At 41.9% G+C, this 24,190-nt stretch overlaps 2 protein-coding genes across 4 annotated transcripts in view; one reads left to right on the forward strand and one right to left on the reverse strand.

Annotated features, from left to right (window-relative positions):
• The first annotated feature begins 223 nt into the window (after positions 1–223).
• NLRP6 (NLR family pyrin domain containing 6) lies at positions 224–20,997 on the forward strand. The gene is made up of 6 exons (XM_054970019.1): positions 224–506; positions 7,506–9,156; positions 12,389–12,559; positions 14,166–14,336; positions 18,411–18,584; positions 20,811–20,997. The coding sequence occupies exons 1-6, from the start codon at positions 224–226 to the stop codon at positions 20,995–20,997; spliced, it is 2,637 nt and encodes an 878-aa protein (XP_054825994.1).
• Positions 20,998–23,563: 2,566 nt separating this feature from the next.
• The window catches only part of INCENP (inner centromere protein), a 32,982-nt gene continuing 32,355 nt past the window's right edge, over positions 23,564–24,190 (reverse strand). For all 3 annotated transcript variants that reach the window (XM_054971815.1, XM_054971816.1, XM_054971817.1), the window contains exon 18: positions 23,564–23,888. In XM_054971815.1, the coding sequence (XP_054827790.1) occupies positions 23,671–23,888 (218 nt within the window). In that variant the 3' untranslated portion in view covers positions 23,564–23,670. The remainder of the gene's footprint in view (positions 23,889–24,190) is intronic.

Raw genomic sequence — 24,190 nt, forward strand, 5'->3', positions numbered from 1 at the left:
CATAGGCAGGGAAGTGAACTTTCATTTTCTAATTTTGCCAAGCAATATCCACTGAAGTCTTTACTTACACACTAAAGATAAAGATTCCATGGTGGTAATGATGGAAGCTACAGCCACAGAAAAGTTTTTCTGAGAATGTTGTCTCTTCTTAAACATCAGTTGTTTAATTAAGTGAATAACAGGGTTTTTTTTGTATTTCAGTTTAATTCCTTGATGAATAACAATGGGGAACAAAAACAGCCGAATCAGTGACTTGATCTTACGTGCCCTTGATCACCTTTCTCAGGAAGACTTCAAAAGGTTTAAAGACAAACTCTCCTATTCTGACTTTAATGGAAAGGGCTTTGTTCCCAAAAGTCAACTAGAGAACGCAGACAGAGTGGATACTAAGAATTTTCTGATCAAGTGTTGTGGTGGGGATGATGCAATAGATACAACCATACAAATCCTCACAGAAATTAATCAAAAAGGATCTGCTGCTAAACTCAGAGAGGAAAGAGAAAAAGGTAAAGAACCCTGGAATATCTTTCCTCAGCTACTGCAGGTGTTAAAGCGCTTAACACACCTAGCTTGGCTGGTTACACCCAATTATAGCCAATGTGAATGATCACTCTGTTGATCTTTTATATTTTAAATTTTACATGGAAATGTCACGATCTGCATTTCACAATTTCCCCCCCTTTGCCACAGAGCCTTGTACTTAAAAAAAATCTATTAGCCTTTAAGGTGCCACAACACTCATCCCTTCTTTTTGGAACACACATTTCTACACACTTTTTTTGCCTTTAGTTTTCACTTTGGGTGTTTTTTGGGGGGGAGGGGTCTTTTGAGACCACTGTTACTTGATCTTTTTCTAGAAGCCAATTTTAAGTTGATTTCCGCCCCCCTCATGCATAATGTTTCTTTCAGTTTTGTTTGTCTTGCCTGTTTCCACTCCAACCCACTTTTTGATGATTAGATGCTCGTCATTGTTGAACCACTCCTTCCCTTGCTTTCCTTTGCTCCCTCCTGATTTTGTTTTTGATCTTTTAAAAAATATTTATTTCATATTGATATATCAACTTACTGTTGTAATAATAGGTGCAGCAGATTCTCTGAATTCCCAGCTTTTTTTTTTTTTTTTTAAAAAGTAAGTCTCTAGCCTCTTCCGTTCCATTGTGGAGATAGCCTTTTTCCTTATATCTCTGCAACGGAAGGGACTAGAAATTACTTTTTAAAAATGAAATCTGGGGATTCAGAGAACCTGCTGCACCTGTTATTACAATGGTAGGACAATATATTGATATTCAATTGATGATTTTAAAAATTGCAAAAGCCCTGGGGGCACAAGGGAGGGTGTGTGGCCACTGCTGGTGCCAGAAATAGTGCATAGCCACTGCTGCTCTGGGTTCCAGCCAAACATAGAGTTTGGTTTGCTCCATCAGTGCTGGTCTCTGGCTCCTGGCTTCAGATCAGCTCAGGCAGGGAACTCCATTTTGGATTGTGGGGCAAGCTATGGGTGACAGAGCTGTTCCCCTTTTAGGCTTCCCTGTGTGTAGACTGGCAGTGTGTTCATTTTTTTAAAAAATGCAGCCCTTATATCCATATAGCAATATAAGCAAAATAAGGGGAAGGAGGTGCTGTGATGCCACAACAGCTCCCTTGTTTGAAAATCCTGATAACACGAGGAAGAAAATAAAATGTCTCTACAACTGTAAAAGTGCAAAGAGAGGGCAGACATGGGAAGAACCATACCCAAATTGAAATGCTTGTGGATTGACTGCTAAGAAAATCAGGAATAAGTCGAGTATGAATAAAAGCCCTAATGGGAGCCTGCCCTTGACTTCACCTTCTCCAAAGAGAAACCTTGCTGGCTCCTAAAATAGCTGCCAAGGTGAATCTATCCAAGGTGGAGTGGTGTCAGACAGCACACTTCTAGGATGGGAGTCCTTGGTAGTGTGCATCTTTCCCTCCATGTATCGCCCCCTGGAATAAAAGGGGACAGGCTACCAATACAATGCTAAACAAACCTTTTGACTTCAGTGAACTGAGAAGGTATAACTCTGGTTAGGTTCCACTGAAATGCATAAACAGCAATAAATAAGCAGTTAAGTGATTAGGATAGATTATCTGGCCAGCTCAATTGTTGCCAGTATATTGAATGATCTTATACAATCCTTGGAATGAGCTTATACAATCCAGTAGAACTTGGCAAACTCTTGGCTACAGAACCCCATGTTTTAAAGGTTAGGTGTGGGAACTGTCTTCTTCACGTTATAATGAGTGCGAGATGTGAGAAACCAAGTTCAAATAAACTATGAAGTCTGCGGGATGGTCTTGTGAAAGTTATTTTATCTCAGTCTATGAGTCTACCTTAACAGACTGTTGAGAGGCTAACACTCCTCAGAAATATTCATACAGAGGACAGGAAGTAGGGTTCACAGCCTCTAGTTGGTGGCTGGAGATCTCTCAGAATTAGAACAGATTCCAGGCAACAGAAACCAGTTCCCGTGGAGAAAATGGCTGCCTTAGAAGGTAGAGTCTATGACATTATATGCATCTGATGTTCCTCCCCTCCCCAAGCCCCACCCTCCCCAGGCTCTATTTTTGAAATCTCCAGGAATTTTCCAACCCATTGCTGGTGGTAACCCTAACAGGAAGCAAATATAACTTTGTTACAAGTTAAAGAGAAGAAATGCAAGTCATGGAAAATTAGAGAGCATCTAGAACCTATACATAACTGAGGGACTTCAGTGCAAAATTAAGTCCTAAAATTGTATTGATTTCTCTGGACTGAGCACATAATTGAATGGTAATCACTTGGTAAGCTTTCTACAGGCACTCTAGCCATTGTGTGACTCTAGTGGTGGCAGCAGCAGTGACAACGGTCCCCTCTCTAGATACTGCCTCAGTTTAATTTAAAGTGCTAATGCATCTTTCAGCCACCAAATTGTTCTCTGTTCAGAATATACATTTTTTCTGAAGGAGACTACATTGGAATTCTAATGATATTTCAATTCTCCTTTCAGAGTTGGAGTCCAGTCAGAAAATACCATCAAACGGTATGGAAAATCTACATTATGTCATTGTGGTTTATCGGACTAGTAGAGAAAGGTTGTATTTAACACCTTAACAAATCTTGTTTAAAATTTTTACAGAGAACTGCTAAATTCACATTTTGTGTATGTGTGTGTTTAGCATCTGGATGTTTGTGACTACTTAGAAGTGAAAGATCACATATAGGGCAGCACTCTTTTTTATTATTATTTGAGCAGATTTCTGTCCAGTCTAGCATTACATTTCCAAAAGTGTGTAACATTATCAACAACCACATTCAGCCTCCTGGAGTTTGCGTATATGTAAAAGGCCAGGCACACTGAACTTTAGAATATAAGAAAATCCTTGCTGGATCAGACCAGTGGTCCATCTACTCCAGCATCCTATCTCACATAGTGGTCAACTGGTTAATATGGAGGCCCAACAATAGGGCATAGAGGCAGAAGTCTTCGCTTGAAGTTACTTCCTAGCACTGGTATCCAGAGGTTCACTGCCTCTGGATATGGAGGTTCCCTTTACTCTCCACAGCAAGCAGCCACTGACAGACCTATCCTCCATGAATCTATTTATTCCCCTTTTAAAGCTCTCTGTGCCTGTGGCCATCACTATATCCTCTGGCTGCAAATTCCACATTTTAATCATTCATTGTATAAATATTTCCTTTCGTCTGTCCTGAACCTATTGCCCATCAACTTCATTGGATGCCCTTGAGTTCTAGTATTTTGGGAGAGGGGTAAGTTCTCTTTGTCCACTATGTCTCCCATGAATAATTTTATAAATCTCTATCATGTTCTCACTTAGTCATCTCTTTTCTAAACTGAAAATTCCCAGACTTTTCAGACTTTCCTCGGAGGACAGGTACTCCAATCCCTTTATCTTCTTGGTTGCCCCTTTCTGCACTTTTCTAGCTCTGCAATGTACTTTTTGAGATAGTGACCAGATCTACATGTCCCAGAAAGTTTCCCAGTGCCTAACAAATGTCCTTCTGGTACCACTTTCTCATCTACACATTGACAGCATGTGTAGCTGGCCTTGCGCATGGAAGCAGTAGCAATTCTGAGAATGTCACTGTTATGACCTGTACTTTCTTCGGGGTAGATTTTTCTTTTAATCTTCCCCTTACACCCTCTGGGTAGTTTGCTGCCACCAGGAATATTATATTCCAATATGTTTTAATTAAGTTTTCCCTTTGGTAACGTTCCTAAGCGTCAGGCTTCTTCGTGGTTCTATGTGGCCCTGAGGATAGGAATGGGATATAACACTGACAGCTACTCTGGGATATAACAAAACAAAATAAATGCTTATTTTTCAAGAAGCGTATTGGTTTCATAAAAGTAGTTCTTAGTTCTTAATGTTACTTCATTTAAACTCATTCACACAGATCTCTTGTAAGGCTTCACACAGTTAGCCTCTTTCTCTAGGCTCTATATTTCTCTCACATAAAACTCCTCAGGCAGCACACAGCTAGCCTCTCTTTCTCTTATTCACAGAAATATGAAACCTGCTCAGGCAGCACACAGCTGGCCTCTCTTTCCCTGACTGAGTGTCCTTTCACAAACATGCTCAGTTCAGGTTCCACACAGGTTATATTTCTGTCATAAAACACTTCAACATATTCAGGCAGCACACAGCTAGCCTGCTTTCTTCTGACTGAAACCTTTCTCCCTGCACTGTCAGTCTAAACTGCATTCACTCCTCCCACACTCTCAGTCATCAACTAGTTACATCACTCACTCTTCCCTCTCTCACACCCACTCTTCACCTAGCTCAAACCAAGCATTTAAAGACACAGGCACACATTGACTTGGAATCATTACAGTCACCTTTGAAATCTTGGTCTTTAACTTTCTGCCTAGTAACCTACATTTTCCCTCCAGTAATACGTTTCCCAATGTTATTGGTGCCAACATGCATTATAACCACTGACTCCTCCCCAGCATTATCTATCCACCTATTTAGAGAGTGCATGATTTCTGCAACCTTCACACCAGGCAAGCAAATTACCATGCAGTCAAAATGCCTGTCACAGCCCCACTAACACTCAGATCACCCACTACAAAGGCTTCCCTCCTCCAACTCCAAAGTGGTATCCTCAGTACAAGAGCATATTGGTTCATCATCTAAGGAAGGGTTCCCATCTAAGGGATCATGTTCTCCCTATTCAGCCTCACACCCTTCAAGCTTAAGACTCTCAATCTCCACAACAGCAGCCTTTGAAGGTCTCATCCACAAACCCCTCTCTCTCCCTTAGTTTCTCCAGGTTAGCAACCCTAGCCTCAAGGGAATAAATGTGTTCCCTGAGAGCCAAGAGTTCCATGTATTGAGCAAACACCCACAGCTGCTGTCCGACTGGCAGATACATGTAGCACTCCCTTCAAACACTGGCTAGCCCCCACTCCCTGCTGGCTTTCTACCTTCAGATCTGGTTTGGTTGTTGACAGGTGTTTCAGAATCCATGCATATTTCCACAGCAGGAAGGATACTGTGGTTCATGGCCCTCCTAGCTGATGTGGAGCTTGTATGTCCTTTTTCAGGAAATTCAGACTGTTCTCCAGAGCTGCCTTGCTGAACTCCCAGGCTCAATTCCCCTTATTAGAGGCCCTGTTCGAAAGCGCAGGATGCAAACTCCTATGTGCCTTCTTATAGACCCAGACCTCTAATAAACTCTGCTATACAGCTGTGAATTGTTTCTCTGCCCCCAGGAGTTAGACAGTAACAGGCAGCTGTCTTTCCTCGTTCAGCAGAACCATGTGCTTCTAGAGCGCTCACCAAAAGCTAGGAGATTCTTCAGATAGGCACAACCCAAATAGCTCAGGAATCACACAACCTCAAGCAAACAGGCACACTCTTACCCCTCTTTGCTTCTTGTATCAATTTCAAACTTGACTCCCTCCTCCCCCCATTAGAATCTCTGTTCAAAACCTCAGGATGTAAATCTGCAGGAAACCTGTTCTTCCTACAGTCAGACCTCTGGGATATTCATGCCCTCAAGCTTCATCTGGCCTAAATAGTCCCACCATAGGGAGTCCGGACAGAGCAAGGTATCAGGGTCTCCAGGGCAAGAACCATTTGGTTTGAGGCTGGACCCGGTCTAGTAAATTACCCAGGATTTTAAGTGATCCATTTGCAGACCCTTCTGCAGGCACAGAAGGAACATGCAATATCAACTACTATGGAAGAATGAGGCTTTGGGATCAGCCAGACGTGGGATAAGTATGAACAGCCTAGCCTTCTGTTCTTTCCTGGCTAATAGAACAAAACTTTTCCCAGCTTCCCAAATGTTCTTTCCAAATGTTCTCTCAGCTCCACTTCAAGCTCCCACTCCAACCCAAGTGCTTAGCTCCAGGGAAAACATTCACTCAGAGCCAAGCTACAAGTGACACCTTACACAGGTTGGACACTTGTCAGCTTCCCTCAAGTTTTGATGGGAAATGTAGGCGTCCTGGTTTTACAGCTTGGCTCTCCATTACAGCTGCAAGACCAGGATGCCTACATTTCCCATCAAAACTTGAGGGAAGCTGGCAAGTGTCCAACCTGCGTCAGGCATCACTTATAGCTTGGCTCTCAGTGACTGGTTCCCAGGATGACTGCCCACAATGCTGACTCAACCTCAGTCTGAGACTACCAAGTCACTCTTACTTAGCCGGTACGCTCCCACAGAGAGGGCCTCCTCAGGGTGCCGTCAGTCAAACAATGTCGGCTGGTGACCCCCAAGGGGAGAGCCTTCTCTGTCAGTGCACCTGCCCTCTGGAATGAATTGCCCCCGGAGATACGTATGGTCCCTGACCTACACACCTTTTGCCGTGCCCTTAAGACGTTATTATTCCAACAAGCGGGGCTGGCCTAAATGTGTTTTAATTGAGTTGTCCTGTTCTGAGTTAAATTATTCAATATGTTTATATTTTATATTCTTGTTGTTTTATATTTGTATGTTTTATTTTTGCTGTACACCGCCCTGAGTCCTTCGGGAGATGGGCGGTACAAAAATTCAATTAAAGTTAAAGTTACTGACTACAAGGGAAGAGAAAGGAACAATCTAGAGCAGCATGTTCATACCCCTTGAGTATTTTAGCTGTTCCTAGGGCAGCCAATTAATGCCTGTTAAGATACAAGGAAAGGACTCTTAACTCCTTCTTCCTCTATATGAACAGAGGCTTTGGCAGAGCCCTCATCTTAGTTTTTATGCATCTTGATTGCTCATTCCAAGACACAGGCAGAGGACTGTGAGAAAGTTGCTGATGTGCTTAGGGAGTGTGGATTGGTGTCTGTAATTAAAAGCCTTTTGGGAAACCAGTTGCTTCTCCCTGTTAAAGATGCTTGTTGTGGGAGAATATGGCCAATAAAGTCCTAGCTGGCTTTCAGTAAGGCCCAACAAGGATCCAAAGATTGTTCCTATGAACTAATTAATGAAACATCTCTCTTGTACTATTTGCTGTATCTTTTCCCAACCCCATCTTTCCCTATATTAGATTACAGGATGAAGTACAGAGAATACGTATGGGAAGAATATCAAGTAATACAAGACAAAAATGCACGCCTCGGCGAGTGGGTGAACCTTAGCAGAAGATACACCCAACTTTTGATTATTCAGAAACATCGTTTATTAGCAGAGAAAGAGCATGAAATTATGTCCACAGGAAAGAAACATGCCAACATAATGGCTAAGCAAGCCAGCCCATGTTGGATTGGGAACTTATTTGATCCTGATGATAGCAGAGAAAACCCAAGAACTGTAGTGCTCCAGGGACCTGCTGGGATTGGGAAAACAATGACAGCAAGAAAGATTATGTTAGACTGGGCAGTTGGAAAACTCTACCAAGGCAAATTTGATTATGCTTTCTACATCAACTGCAGAGAAATGAACTTGGTTACCAAGCAGCAGAGTCTGGCTGATTTAATCTTTGGTAACTGCCCTGAGAGAAATGCTCCAATTAATGATATTTTTGCAAACTCAGAGAAGCTTCTCTTCATAATTGATGGTCTTGATGAATTCAAATTTTCTTTAGAACAGAAAGGAGAATATTTAAGCATTGATCCCAGTCAAAAGAAACCTGTGGAAGTCCTGCTTAACAGTTTAGTTAGGAAAAATATTCTTCCTAAATCCTATTTAATAATCACTACAAGGCCAATTGCTTTAGAGCAGCTGCAGGAATATCTGAAATATCCCCGTTATGTAGAGATCTTGGGATTTTCTGAGAAGGACAGAGAAGAGTATTTCCACAAGTTCTTTGGGCGTAAGTGGCAAGCTGTGCAAGCATTTGGGTTTGTGAAAGCAAATGAAATGCTCTTCACAATGTGCTTTGTTCCCATTGTATGTTGGATCATCTGCACTGTGATGAAGCAACAGCTGGATAGAGGTGAAGATCTTGCACATATGTCAAAAACAACCACTTCAGTATACATGTTCTATTTAACCAGTTTACTCCGAGATCACAACACTGTGTCAGAAAGTGGCAAAAATTTCCATCAATTGTGCCTCTTAGCCAGAGAAGGTGTCTTAGCAAGAAGAATACTCTTTGAAGAGGATGATCTTCAGAAGTATGGCTTAACTGAGACTGATATCCAGTCACTTTTCCTTCACAAGAGTCTTTTCCAGCAAGACATTGATTGCCAGTCTGCCTATAGCTTCATCCATTTAACTTTCCAAGAGTTTTTTGCAGCCTTGTCCTATGTGCTGGAGGAAAGATTGGAAAATACCCAAGAATCAGTGTCTCACCATGAAGATGTGAGAAAGTTGCTGAAAGATTTTGGAGAGGGTGGGAAGGAGTATTTAATGCTGACAGTGCGCTTTCTCTTTGGTCTCTTAAATGAAGAAAGAAAAAAAAGCATAGAGAAAATTTTAAGCTGCAAAATTGGGTCAACTGCAAAACAAGTGCTTTTAGAGTGGGTTGAAGCTGAGATTGCTTCAAAGAACTTTCAGAAGCACCTGGAGATATTCTGCTGCTTGTATGAAATTCAGGAAGAAGAGTTTGTGGGAAGAGCAATGGATCACTTCCAAGAGATCAAGCTGTATGACAGTTGCCTAGTGAACACCTTCAACTCTTTGGTTATTTCGTTCTGCCTGAGACACTGCCGAAGGGAACAGTCACTCCATCTTGGATATCTGTTGTTTTTATCCAGGTAGGTAACGGTTGCATGAATATCTTCTATACATGATTTACAAGTGTACCGACATATCACCTTAGAGCTGCTAATGTTCTCCCCTCTTAAGGTATTGCCAGATTTTATAAGCAATGATTATGACTGTTTCATCACTATAAATCCCAAAGTGGATGTAATGCTTCAAAACCATCCAAACTATTCACAGTGAAACCCTGAGTCTATGCTCATAATAAATTGTACAAGTACAAGTGATAGTCATGTAAAAATGTGTTTGATTTTTGTAATTGATTGTGATTATACTATTTGGATTAGAGTTTAGAAAGCAGTAGGGTGGTAAAAGGCAAGCAAAACTGAGAAATGCAGTTAGTGACTAAGAACAAGAGTGATATACTTTTCTCTGACCCTTCATAAGATACTCCATACATTTTCATGTGTTCTTAGCTGTCATGACAAACTGTATACTAATTTTAAAAAATTGAACTGATTCCAGGCAAGTCGATGTGTTAGACCTCAAAATTAATTTTGGGCTAAAACTTAGTCTTATTCTCCTGGGAGAATATCTCCATGTGACTGTTAGTGCTGGAGATTTGCTTTAAAACACTCTATAATAGCTCAGCATGCAATATTGATAGGTGTGGAAAGTGCTGTCAAGTTATAGCTGGCATATGGTGACCCCTGCTGGGGCTTTCCAGACAAAAGTCTAACAGAAGTGACTTGCCATTGCCTTCCTCTGCTTAGTGTCCCTGGTCTTCTGTGGAGGTCTCCCATCCAATTACTAAACAAAGCTGATCCTGCTTAACTTCCGAGGCTTGCCTGCACTATCCAGGTCAGGGTCATCTAATGTAGTATAATGTAACATAACCTATGTATCCTAATATTTCCAACCCATTGTTTTATGTTTGATCTAGCTTATATTTTAACAGAAATGTGGACGAAAATATACCTCTACTCTTTGAAGGAATGAAGGACCCAAGGTGTAATATAAAAGAACTCTGGTAAATAATTCGTAGTTTGGCTTCTTCTATTGCACTTTTGATATCTTATGCTCTGTGGCCCTTTGTCTCAGTTCAGTTGGGGCAGCCAGCCCGCTCCCACATTAATTTGCTTTGTAGAGATTCTTTTTGGGATGCTCTTACCTGCAACAGGTAATGACCAGATTTAGGAATAAGTGGTGCCATAGTTGTAGAACATTCTGTCCTTTGGTGGAATACCTGGCTTTTTTCTTTGTCATCCTTGCCAAGTGAAAACTTGGTTGTTTTTGTATTGCTGTAGTTCTCCAGAAGCTTCTACTTTTATTGCTGCTATTTTGGTGCAATGTAGTCTATTTCAAGCTATGAATTTAACCCTTTGTGCAGGTTGCTAAGCTGTTTAAAACACTGTATACCTTGACCCACAGACAAAAGCAGTCCACAAGCTGTGCAGTTTTCTAGTTTCAATAAACTGCCTCCCTCAGAAAGAAAACCAAAAAGGGATGTCAAGTACCTGGCTGGCCACAGTACATGGTTGGGATTTGTGTGACTTGTAGGCACAAATCCTGCCCCTTTCTGTCAGTCACCATAAATACCCTGTACAGCTGTTTGATTTGTGTAGTTGCGCACAGCAGCTAACAACCAATCAGGGCCATAGATGGCTGAGGACGTTAGACAGAATGAAAGCGCAAGAGTGAAAAAGTTGACAGAGAGGGTTAGTTTCTCCAGAGGTTAATCAGGAGAAAACTTGTCTTTAGACAAGTTCCTTGGGTTGCCTGTCAATAGAAGGCTGGGGTAGAGACTGCTTTGGTCAAACTATGCAGCATATTACCTTTTCTTAAACAGACTTTAAAACACCAACTTTCACTAGATGAGAGAGAATAGTTGTGAGAGAATAGTTGGACTAACGGTAAAATAGAATGGCATAGTCTGCTCTAGATCTTCTTAGGCTTCTCTCAGTCACTGAAGGAAAGCTATTATATCTTCCTTCAAAGACAAAAGCTGCATGCCTTGAACTTCTTGAAGAACAAAGCAGGATACAAATGAACTAGAGAGGTACAACTCCAGATCAATGTGTTAGAAGCTTCATATGGTACCAAATTCCTGCAAGGAACTGGCCTGTAAACCACAACATGTACATGTGGTATAAACATGAGCCAGCATGGCATTGTGGTTACAGTGTTGGACTAGGATCTGGGAGACTCAGGTTCAAATCCTCACTGCCATGGAAACTTGCTGAGTGATCTTGGGCCAGTCACACCAACTCAGCCTAACCCATCTCACAGGGTCATTGTGAACATAAGATGGAGATAAGGAGAACAATGTAAGCTACTTTGGGTCCCCATTAGGGAGAAAGGTGGGATATAAATGAAGCAAATGAATAAATGATGGAAATCTGCATTCAATCATCACTTCAGAATATATAACCTGTATAGGAATCTGGTAGTGAAAGAGACAAATGAAGTTGCATAATACTGAATCAGACCATTGCTCTATCAAGGTCAGTATTGTCTACTCTGGCTGTGGCTCTCAAAGGTCTCTAGAGCCTTGCGGAAAGCCAGGGGAGCCCCCACCCTCCTGGCTTTCCGCAAACAATGCAAAACTGATTTTAAAAGGCCTTTCTCTAAGCTAAGAGCGTAGGAAAGGGATCCCAGATGTTTCCCTAATGAGTTAGAAACCATAGAGTTCACCATTATGTTGTCTTACATATTATCTGTAGCTTTAAATATGAACTCCTATATCCTACCTGTGCTTTATGTTGTTCAATGTAAGTCCTAGAATTATGTTCTGTTTCAGCAATTCCTCAACCTCATACTGGATCCTTGCTAATACTATATCTTTGTAAACTTATATTCTTTTACCCCATGATATTGTTTATGGAAATATTCTTGACACTTTATGGAAATGCCTGCCCTTGTCCTTGCCACTAATTGTACTAATCTCACACTATGTAATCCGCCTGGAGTCTCAGTGAGAAAGGCGGAATATAAATAACATAAATAAAATAAACGTCTTGTATCATCTAATGCTTGAGTCATTAACTAGAGGTACCAAGGATTGAACCTGAGATATTCTGTCCGCAAAAGATGTTCTACAGCTATCCCAGAGATCCTCCCCTAAGCTTGTGAGTGGTAAAATTGCCTGTATTTTGTTTATTTGATAATTTATATGCCACCTTTCCAGAGACCTAGGTAAGAGGCCTCACAACTAAAACGATGCAATAAAACAACACAGCCATTTTAAACAACTGAGAGCATAAAAACATGGTCTCTCTCTTTCAGGTTCAAGAGATGTAATCTCAGAGATACATCCTTGGAGATTCTTGCCTCTGTCCTCACTATAAATCAGCACCTCAGAGAATTCAACTTACTGTATAGTGACCTAGGAGAAGAGGGAGTGACAAAACTCTGCCAAGCACTCATCCACCCCAACTGCAAATTGCAGATACTTCGGTGAGCGTTCATTGATAACTTTATCAGAGGATTAAGGCCAGAGCATATATTACATCGCCCAAGGTGATGCCACCCCAGTTAACTTCACTATGTTAAGTAATCTTTCCTGGTTGGGACTTGTAAAAATACTTAGTGGCTTGGTTCCAGAGACACATTGAGATCTTATGCAACATGCAGCGCTCTTATAATACCCAGAAATGAGTTACCCAGTACCTTGCATAAGCAGAAATGCAAGTGGGGATATTTAAGTTTGACTCAGCAGAAGTGGCTACTATTTTGTTTCCATATGTGCAAGAGTTCTACCGCAAGTGGAAATTTTGTGCTGGATCCAACCCACTGTATAGAGTTCTGCACTCACATAATGAGTTTCAAACTGCCAATGAGTGCTACATCAGTGGAAAGGAATACTTAGGAAAAGGATTAAAACTATGCCATTATGCAAGTCGGATGCAGCCATTGTACAAAACATGAGCCATATTTAGGATGCAGCCTCATTTATGTTCTGATTGCCCCATCTAATTTTGGGTCTGTTATTAAACTTAACTTATGATGAACCTGTGTTTAAACAAAAAGTTAGATACAAGATTTTTATTAATTAAAAAGGGCTTAATCAAGAAAAAGATAATTTAACAGGGATATGATACAGAGGTAATGGAGATACTTTTTGTCTCAGAATTCTAATACTGTAGGATCTCTTTTGGAGGGAAGGCAGCATGGTATAGCCTGATCTCGTCAGATCTTGGAGAGCTAAGTAGGGTCAGTACTTGGATGGGTAACAACCAAGGAAGGCTCTGCAGAGGAAGGCAATGGTAAACCACCTCTGCTTCTCACTTGCCATGACAGCCCCTTGTTGGGGTAGTCATAATTCAATTGTGACTTGACAGCACATGCACACACACAAGGCAAAGGAACAAAGCTGCATGAAAGCTGCTCCTACATAGTGTGGATTGCATGCGTTGTTCCTCTCTGACTAATACTTCCTCAAAGAGTAGATAGTGATTGAGAGGAAAAGACACATACAGCCAATCAATTGCAGTACTCTCTCTCCTCTCTCACACACACTCTCTAGCAACAAGGGGAAGCAGCTGCTAGGAGTATATACTTGTACAAAAATCATCCAAAAGAAATAATTGGAAAGAGGCTCAGGACAGGAAGAAGTAACTCTTTATGCAACACGATTGAATTCATGACATTTAAAATCTTTGGTTGTTGTGGATTTTCTGGGCTGTATCGCCGTGGTCTTGGCACTGTAGTTCCTGACGTTTCGCCAGCAGTTGTGACTGGCATCTTCAGAGGTGTAGCACCGAAAGACAGAGATCTCTCAGTGTCAAACTGTGGAGATGTTAGCAGGTAATTTATATCTACTCAGGAAGGTGGGTTTGGGTAGATATAAATTACCTGCTAACATCTTCTCCACAGTTTGACACTGAGAGATCTCTGTCTTTTGGTGCTACACCTCTGAAGATGCCAGCCACAGCTGCTGGCGAAACGTCAGGAACTACAATGCCAAGACCACGGCGATACAGCCCAGAAAATCCACAACAACCAACATTTTCCGTCCATGAAAGCCTTCGACAATATATTTAAAATCTTTCTCTTATTTCAGGTTGCGTTGCTGTAACCTCAGATCTAAGTCATGTGAGAAGATAGCGTCTGTTGTTCCTCTAAACCAGAGCCTCAGAGAACTCCATTTGGACCATAATGATATAGGCGATGCTGGGGTAGCAAAACTCTGCCAAATGCTGGTGCATCCAGAATGCAAACTGCAGGTACTAAGGTGAGTGACCAATAGTTTACATAACTGGCATCATTTCCTCCTCTTCCTGTTTGATTTTTTCCCTGCATAAGGTAGAACTTTTAAATGGAACAATATAAACCTGAAAAAATAGAAGGCACTTTGCAAAAGATACGATAGGAATCCAGCCCTTTCCAAAGTGTATGTGACAATACTAATACTGCCCATTCCCGTCAGCAGGGATATCCGCATGCTGTGATTCCATAGTAGTGCAAGCAAAAACAAAAATGAGGAAGACCATGGTAGCAGGTTGCAAGATTAAGTTTCTGGATAATTTCAGCTCCTCTGGCCATTTTAGAATAGCAGATTCCTAGCCCTCCTAGCAGCAAAGATATGCTTGAAAGTGCATGGACATCACTTGCAAGGAGACCTTGAAGAAAGCAAGGAAGCTAATATACAGATCCAATAGTTAGGGGTAAAGCTTAACTTCTTAAGTCTTCCCATGACTAGCAGAACCAGAAATATACACAATAGTGAAACAATTGCAGAACAATTTGTGCAAAGGTCCAAGATTTGTATGATTTATGGAAGTCAGAGTGTTCATTTTCCCTAGGTGCAGATTTTTAAAAAGTAAACATAGCCTTGCCTGCCTCTGAACTCTCTTAAGTATTGATAGTCTTTGGTTTATTGGCTTATTTGGTTATAGAATGATGGAACTGAGGAAAATTCAACAGGTTATAATGAAATTTTGTCCTGAATCAGGATATAAAGCAAACCAAAACGTATTTCCTGGTAAACATCTAAAGGCCATATAAGTTGAATGGAAAACATGAATTTTTCTAATCATTCTTAAACTCAGGCTTTTAATGCATGGTCCCCCACCCCCAATTTTCTTTTTTGATTCTAAGATTTACAACACGTTATATTGACGTTTCATATGAGTTACAATAAACTGAGAATGAATTACAGATATCAGGTCATATTATCAGAGCCAATTAAATATAATAAGTTTAAGATAACTCAAGCCACAAATGAGATATGAGCAGGAACATTCTACTAATGATGTCAGTATGTACTCTATGGCTGAACATTGCACACAACAGAGAATAACCTTAGATATTTTATACTGTTGAGATAGCTAAATTTTATGGATATGAGTTTCAGATAGACTGGGTTTTGGGGTAGAACATCCTCTTTGGTAATGCACTCAAGAAATGAGAGCCATTTTTCAATGAACCCAGTTGTTTTAGGGTAAATTTCAAATTGGAGATCATTGGAAATCTCCATTATCAGATGATCCCATATTTTTTTAGATTTAAGTATTTAATATTGTTATTGTATTGTCGAAGGCTTTCACGGCTGGAGAACGATGGTTGTTGTGGGTTTTCCGGGCTGTATTGCCGTGGTCTTGGCATTGTAGTTCCTGACGTTTCGCCAGCAGCTGTGGCTGGCATCTTCAGAGGTGTAGCACCAAAAGACAGATCTCACAGTGTCACAGTGTGGAAAAGATGTTGGCAGGTCATTTGTATCTACTCCGGAGGGGTGGGGTTGAGCTGACTCTTACAGGATGACTCAGCTCAACCCCACCCCTCCTGAGTAGATATAAATGACCTGCCACATCTTTTCCACACTGTGACACTGAGAGATCTCTGTCTTTTGGTGCTACACCTCTGAAGATGCCAGCCACAGCTGCTGGCGAAACGTCAGGAACTACAATGCCAAGACCACGGCAATACAGCCCGGAAAACCCACAACAACCATCAATATTGTTATTGTTTGTATGTTACAAGTTAATAATAAAATAATTTAAAAAAAATGATCCCATATTTTCAGATACCACATGGATATAGTCAGAGCAGATTGTGACTTCCATTTTAGAGCAATTGCTGTTTTAGCTGCCACTAAGAGGCTGATGATTACTAACTTTTGGTATATATTATTCCCCTTTAATAACATGCCCAAGTGTCAGGCTCCTTTGTGGTACTATGTGGCCCTGAGGAAAGGAATGGAATATAGGAATAACCCAGGGATAAAAAACAAAACAAACTTTTATTTTTACAAGAAATGCATCGGTTTCATATTATTTCTTAAGCCTGATGGTTTCAAAAAGTGTTTTGTTCTTAATGTTTTTTTCATAGGCATAGTCACTCAGATCTTCATAAACTTTCTCTCAGGCTGCACACAGTTTGCCTGCTTCAGCTATCAATTTTTCTTTCAAATACATGCAAGTCTTTCTCTCAGGCGCACAGTTTGCCTGCTTTAGAAAGAATGGTTTTCTCTCAGACACACAGAATTCAGATTTCCACACGTTATATTTCCTTTAGAAATTCAGATACTCTCAGGCTGAACACAGCTTGCCCTGACTGCATGTTCTTTCACAAACATACACAGTTCAGGCTTCCACAGCTTGCCTGCTATAACTAGACTCAATATTTCTCTCAGAAATGCTTAAACATGCTCAGGCTGTACACAGCTTGCCTGCTTTCCCCAGACTGGATCTTTTTTCTCGACACACACATTTAAAATCATTAGATTGTCAGATTTTGCCCGCTGCTGCTAGGCCAGGTGCCAGTGTGCCTGATCTTGGCTCTGGGAGGTTGTCAGGGACAACGCAGGTTCTCACTCTGTGGAAGGAGGGGTATACATCACCCTCACTCCCTCTGTCCACTCGCAGGCCTGCTCAACCTGATGGAGTCCCAGCTGCCTCCCCTTACTTCTTGCCTTCCACAGCCTTCGGCCTCCTGGGCTTCATCTTCCTCCTCTCCTCCCTCTCCCACACTCTTCCTCCTTCCAGCTCCTCTCTCTTACCAAACTCCATTACGCTCCTACACAATCTACACTGTTCTCCCTCTTCCTGCTCCTAACTCACCACCCCACCTTGGAAGAGAACTTATATCTTCTCCCATTTCCAGCTCTGCCAACCACACCCCCAGCCCTCTGGCCGTGGTTGCTCCATTGGCTGCTCTGGGCAGCCACATGTGTATCTTCTTAGCTGGCGGCCGAGCTTCCTCTGCTGAATGCCTCAGGCAGCCACACCTGGGGCTGCTTTGCTCCCAGCCTCATCTGGCTCATGTTAGCTCCTAGCCTGCCTGAAGGTCGAGACGTGGCCCTGTGCTGCCTTTCCTCCACTACAGGTAAGGTTGCTAGCTGGCTTGCTGCTGGCGGGCCGTTTCTGCATCTTGTGCCCTCTCCCACCAGTGGGGTTCCCTCCTGGCTGTCCTCATTCCCCGTCTGGGCTCCTAGGCTCCCACTGGATGGTGGGGCTAGCTGGCTTCTACCTGCTCCATCTGACCCTCTGAGGCTTTGGCGCTTCTCCCCCTCCCTCTGTTGCTGTCAGGTTTTGGACCGAGGTGTCAGTTGGGCGGCTGGGTAGCTGTCTCCCGTCCCCTCCTCCTGGTAAGTCCAGGGGCTGGGCCTCAGACCCTGGACACAGATATCCAGGGATTTAGAAAAATAAGCTCAGGAAGCAATGGAATTGGATGGATTTTATTTGTGAAAGAACCTCGTTCCAGAATGTTTTGATGTATGTACAGCTCCACCAATAGTGTGCGTAGGAACCTACCTCCCCACAATTCTTCCAACAAAGAGGTGACTGTGAAGAAATAATTATTGCTAGTTTCTTGGGGGTAAGGTACCACCTTGTCAGTATTTTATAAGCTTGTAGTTGCATAGTTGTCCACTGGTCTTCTGGTAGGGTGATGTTGCAATCATGTTGCCACTTCAGTTGATAACTTTGATAAGGTTTTGGTTTTTCTGTATGGAGTAATATATATCTTTGTGAGTAAACCTTTATGCTTAGATTCTGAGTTGTCCAGCAATTGTTTGAGGTCTGATTCATAAAAAGTTTATCATATGGCTGTTCAGTTTATGGATGACCAGCCATGTCAAACTCTCATGCTGGACCACACACCATGAAATACATATCTCAGAACGAATTTCTAAGTGTTTCCCTTAATTGAAATGATCATACAAGTGACTCTTCTGCCAGATTAAGATTTAAATGCTCATTTAATAACACGTTTTCCAAATCTGACTGTTGTTTCATCATTCTCTTTTGTAAAGGACTTCACAGTAAACATAGCCAATTAATTATATTTTCTTATCCATTTTTAACAGCTTGAATAGCTGTAGTATCACTGCTGTCTGCTGTGCAGATCTTGCTTCTGTACTCTGTAGCAACCAAACCTTGGCAGAGCTGTCTTTAGCCCAGAATGACAGGATGGGAGAGGCTGGTGTGCAGCTCTTATGTGAAAGCCTGCTACATCCAAATTGTAAACTAGAAACTTTAAGGTAACTGCTGTATTTTGAAGTACTGAAGATTGTGATATGGATTTTATTTTGGATATGCAATTGAGTTATCATGTAAGCATCCTTTGATCCAGCAGTTCATAAGTAAGTACATTAGGCTAAACTATTTACTATACTTACTATATACACACTACTTTGACTCAGGATTAGAGATGGGCCCGATCTGAATTACGATTTCAACACCCCCCCCCCCCCCGATTTTGGCGTTTGTGCCATCGTGACTCAGCTAATTGGTTCTGTCCACGGCAACCGATCCAGCAGTCGGGAGTTTGCTTGTTCGGGACTTGATCGGATGGGTCAGTCTCTGTTCGGAATTGCAGACACTCTTGCGCCAGTAATTTATTCCCAGGGCAACGGAGTCAGGGGAATGAGCTGTGTTTGCCCTCCTTCTGTCGCCCTCGAAACACGCATGGAAGCCCAGCTTTCCTTGATTAGCAGGCTGCCTTCCAACCACGGAGCAGCAACCCAGGGGAGGGAGGGGGAAGGGGGTGTTCTGAAGCCATGGGCACAAAGGAAAGGCAAAAGGCAGCGTGGGAGGCTGGGAGGCTGCCCACGCCGTTCGCCTTTCCCCAGGACAAGGGGCGTGTGGGCAAGCCAGCTGCTCCTTGTCCTGGGGAAAGGCAAAAGGCAGCGCGGGAGGCTGGGAGGCCACCTGCGCCGTTCGCCTTTCCCCAGGACAAGGGGAGCGCGGGCAAGCCGGCCGCCCCTTGTCTTGTGGGGCAGGTGAACGGCGCGGGCAGCCTCCGAGCCACTCGCGCTGCCGCCAGCTCCGCAGCGCACCGGGACAGCCAGCTTGCTGCATGGGTGGGGGCGACTGAGGAGCGCGCACACGCGCAAGAGCCTGACTACAGTTGCCCTGGGTGCTGGCCTCCCCGATTCCGGACCGGAAACGAGACTTGATCGGTTAGAATCGGTGACCTGCGTTCGGCAGCAGCCCAGATCCACAAACGGCTTAATCGGAATTTTTTTTTTGGATCGTGCCCATGTCTACTCAGGATGCCAAAAAAAATTGAAAAGAATGCTGTAAGCCATGTTGGGTCCCCACTGGGGAGAAACGCAAGGTATAAACAACATAAATAAAAAATATAAATCACACCACTGCTGCCTCCCATCACGGAAGACAGCTGCCTCATTATAGGCATCATTACATTAAATGTCCTGGTGGGGAGGAGGTTCATAGATATACAGCCCAGTCCTATGGATATTATTTTTTCACCTTTTTCTATAACTAAGATTTTCTTTAAGGGAATTAGCTGAATTTATAAAATAAGAACAATATTTTGTGTGTATATTATATAACAGTTGCTTTGAACATAGTTGATAGATTTACAGCTTTCTTACAATGCTAGTCTTTAAGATTCTTTTTCAGGCTCTAGGAGAACATCAATTTTCATTACTGAAGGATTTAAAAAGTACAAGTGTACAAAAGAAAAATAAAACCAAAATAATTCAAATGACACAAAAAAGTACTATTGATTACATAGGTATTTACTTCCAAGTAAATATGCACATAATTGTAGCCTACAATGCAGAAGCACCAAACCTGAGTTTTCGCAGACTCTTAGGCAAGTATGCCATTGGTGACTTCCATTTCTGAAAGAGATGGGTACCATTGAATGAAACAAGTAACTGAGAGAGATCAAGATTGTTCCAATATTCAGACCCAATACTCCACACCAAAAGAGCCTCACTTTATATATAAAATTTCTGGGAACTATAGAAATCTTGGGGAAGAGGTGAAAGTTTAAGCCAACAATAAACGTAATGAAGGAAAAGAATCCAGTCAAGGACATATGACTAACCTGAGGTTTTGTTGGGTGGGGACTAAACTCCCTTCAAAAGCCTACTGCTACTTTTGGCAAGCAGTGCTGTACTTGAATGGTCAGGTAGCTGTACCCAGGAGTGTCTTCAATCAGCATTCTCTTCCAATGAAGATCTGTTATCCTTCAGTCAGTCGTGTTTAGGAGGGCCACTACTGGTTATCTTATGTAAAAATAGGTCCAGGGAGTTTTTATGCGAGTCACAGGAGAAAGCTATTGAAATATAGGTTTGTCATAATCATGCTTTGGTTTTTACTGTGCTGTAACCAAAAATGAGGGACTGCTTTTTAGATGGGGGATGCAGTTGTAATCACTAAGTGTCTTGACTTTCCTTTTGCTGAATTATTATTAGATAACAGTAATTGTTTCCTATGAACTTCTTTCTTAGACTGGATTCCTGTGAACTAACTGAAGCATCTTGGGAGTATCTTTGTGCAGCTCTCAGGACAAACCAGTCTCTACGAGAACTTGACTTATACAATAACGAAGACCTGAAGAGGTACGTGAAAGCTGAAAAATACAGCAGGATAAAAGAAGTGAAGCAGCAGAACCACAGAATTCAAATATGCCTATAGATCTGATTGAGGAAGTCTGTATCTGTTATGTTGTGCTTGTATATGTTTTAATTTTGTTTGGATGCAAGATGGAAAGATGAATGAGCATTCACCTATATTTAACATCCTATGAAGAAAAAACTTTAGTGATGCTTGTTTATACTTTGTGATGACCCACTTTAGTAGCATGTGACAAGCATAATGAACAGAACATTAAGTGATTGAATTGTATTTGGCTCCTCCTCACCAGAGGCACACCAGAGCAGGAAAGAGAGCTGCTGGAATGGTGTTTTTCTGTTGCCTTCCTTAACTGCTGGGAAGAATTAACTGAGGTTACTGTGTGGGAGGACAGTTTCTGTGTGTGTGTAGCCTGCTGGAGGGTGGTGCCTGTTGGTGTAAGTGTTGTTTCTGTTTGTATATTCTGCCTGGGTTGTAGTTACTTGCAGAAGGTGATTGTTGCTAATTGGAGAGGATCTGTTTTGCCTGGGCCTGACTGTTGGGTGAACCATGAATTATATTAGGCTCCTTCTCACCAGAGGCACAAACACAAGGACGCTTAGCCTAGGGGTTGGGCCTGGGGACCATGTTTGAAGCTGAGTAGCTCTTACATCCTATAGGTGTTAAGTTTTTTTTAAACTTCTGCAAGCCTTTCACAAGTAGACTTGTGAAGCAGTTTGGCAGGGGAGATTATCAAGGAAGTACAATAAAAACTGAACCATTTCTGCAATGGATTGCAGCAGCATGACTGCTGAGAAAGCTGAGGCAGTGACATGCAAAGTCTGTGGCATGTTTGTGTTCTTACAAACAGCAATTACATTTGTAGCAAGTGCAAGTTGGTAGCCCTACTGTAGGAGAAGATACAGGGACTTGAGGCACACTTGTACACACTCCATTTTATAAGGGAAGGCAAAGAGTTCATGAGCAGAATGTATGAAACCCTCTTGAGGGGGCAACACCAGGAGGAAAATGTATCTCAGGATTTTGGAGGAAGTGAAATTGTAACAGGCGATGAAGAGGGCAGAACTGGGACCTGTTCTGTTCAACGTTTTTATAAATGATTTGGATGAAGGAATAGAGGGAATGCTTATTAAATTTATAGATGATACTAAATTAGGAGGGGTAGCAAATATGGTAGAAGACATAGTCAGGATAGAGGATGATCTCGACAGACTAGAAGACTGGGCTAAAACAACGAATTTCAACAGAGGTAAATGTAAACTTCTGCATTTAGGTAGGAAAAATCAAATGCATAATTATAGGATAGGGGAGACTTGATTTGGCAGTAGTATGTACAAAGAGAATCTAGGTGTCTTAGTAGACCATACACTGAAAAAGAGTCAGCAGTGTGATGTGGTAGCTAAAAAGGCAAATGAGAAAGGTTGAAGGAGTTCGGTATGTTTAACCTGGAGAGAAGACGACTGAGAGGTAATATGATAACCATCTTCAAGTTCCTGAAGGGCTGTCAAAGGATGGTCCAGAATTGTTTTCATCTTGTTCCACAAGGTTGGGCCAGAACCAAACGGGTTGAAATTAAATCAAAAAAGTTTTAGGCTAAATTTCCTTATCGTTAGAGTAGCCCTTCAGTTTGGATAGGGATCCTGACAGTGTTTTGTCATCTTCTGGGCACGGAGCAAGGCTCATTGGGTCTATTTGTGGAGGGTAGTTGTGAATTTCCTACATTGTGAAGAGGGTTGGACTAGACGACCCTGGAGATCCCTTCCAACCCTATGATTCTATGATTGCTTGGTACTTCAAAGTCAATTTACATTGGTTATTTGTGGAAGTATTCCAAGGGCACCCATTCAAATTATACCACTAGAAGAAGATTCAGTGGGAGATGTGAAAAAGATGCAGCCTTACCCACCAAAAGGGAAGAAATTTAATACATAACTCCTCAGCTAGTTAACCCTATACACATATTTATACGACCCACATAGGAATATATAACCTATTTCAGAACTAGTTAACACACAATCTTATCACACTTAAAAATAACACAAAAATAGAGTTAGGACAGAAGTGATGAGGTTTTTCTGGAGGTACAAAACTACAGAATATTTTCTCGTAAAAATTGGTGGAAAAATTAAGGTCTCCCCCCTCCCCATTTGTACAAAGTAGTCTTAAATGATATACAAAACATAACCAACATACGTATCTGGGCAAATAATCAACTTGTGATTCTATGCTGATAATGGTCCCTTAAGGAATTGATACAGAGCACCAACAATCTATATTAGCAGTCTTATCCTATGCAAAGTTAGATACCAAATCCACTGGTTCAGGTGCACTGAATTCTGTACCAGATTGTACTGCATGTGTTTAAGCACTAATATACAGCAGATCAGTAAGATATTTAACAGCAGAATATACCAAATGTCATTGCATCTAACAATAGAGTCGCAGCCCCTGTGTAGATCCTAAAGCAGCAAAACCAGGCAACCCCAAATGACCAATCCCTCTCTATCATTCTCCACAGTCCTCCAACACAGAGATTTCAACTACAAAGTCTTCACCCCGTTAAGAGCTATCTAAAACAGGTTTCTGGAGAAACAGCATGTACGTTTTCTAAAATAAAGAGACAAAGTGCTTTAAAGCGCTCCAATAGAGTACAATGTTTATTACCATCAAAATTAAGTATGTTTAAAAGCACTGCATTCCCTCCCACAAAAATAGTACATAAATCTAAAGAAATCTTCAGCACCTCTTTAAGCCCTGCCATGATGGCCCTGCCATAGATTTGCCATTTGGGAACGGTGGCGAATTCCATACTGCCGAACTTGTGCGCTTTAAGTAACGTGGCTTGCTCTTATAGAAGATTTCTTCCAGTTTAGGACTTTTAATAACCCCAAAGAATGCATCAGTGTCAGGAGGATTATAATACTGGTGAATGATGGCCTGAGTTAATTGATTTCCTAGAGGGGGGAAAAAATGCACAAAAGATTGGTGTCCTTGCTACCAAAAATTCAACATGCCAATCTCAAAGCTCTTAAAGCAAATGCTAAGGAACTATAAGGAAGCATGGGCAACTCCTTAGCCTCCCAACTCAGTTTAAAGTACATTTGCTTCTTTTCCCTCAAACAGTTCAATACAGATTCCCACAAGTGCAGCTGAAGGTTACTGCAGTTTCATGTCCACAAAGGTTTAAAACTCCTGCAGCTTTTTCAGCTGAGGGGAAGGGGAAGAGGGGGGTCCCCCTCCCCTCAGCTGAAAAAAG

This window comes from Eublepharis macularius, chromosome 2 (assembly GCF_028583425.1).
Source record: "Eublepharis macularius isolate TG4126 chromosome 2, MPM_Emac_v1.0, whole genome shotgun sequence".
NCBI lineage: Eukaryota > Metazoa > Chordata > Lepidosauria > Squamata > Eublepharidae > Eublepharis > Eublepharis macularius.

Excerpts from the sequence above, each read along its gene's own strand:
- NLRP6 (XM_054970019.1), top strand. The coding sequence starts at position 224 with ATGGGGAACAAAAACAGCCGAATCAGTGACTTGATCTTACGTGCCCTT. Across the intron at positions 9,157-12,388 it reads TATCTGTTGTTTTTATCCAG|GTTCAAGAGATGTAATCTCA; the intron begins GTAGGTAACGGT and ends TCTCTCTTTCAG. Across the intron at positions 14,337-18,410 it reads TGCAAACTGCAGGTACTAAG|CTTGAATAGCTGTAGTATCA; the intron begins GTGAGTGACCAA and ends CATTTTTAACAG.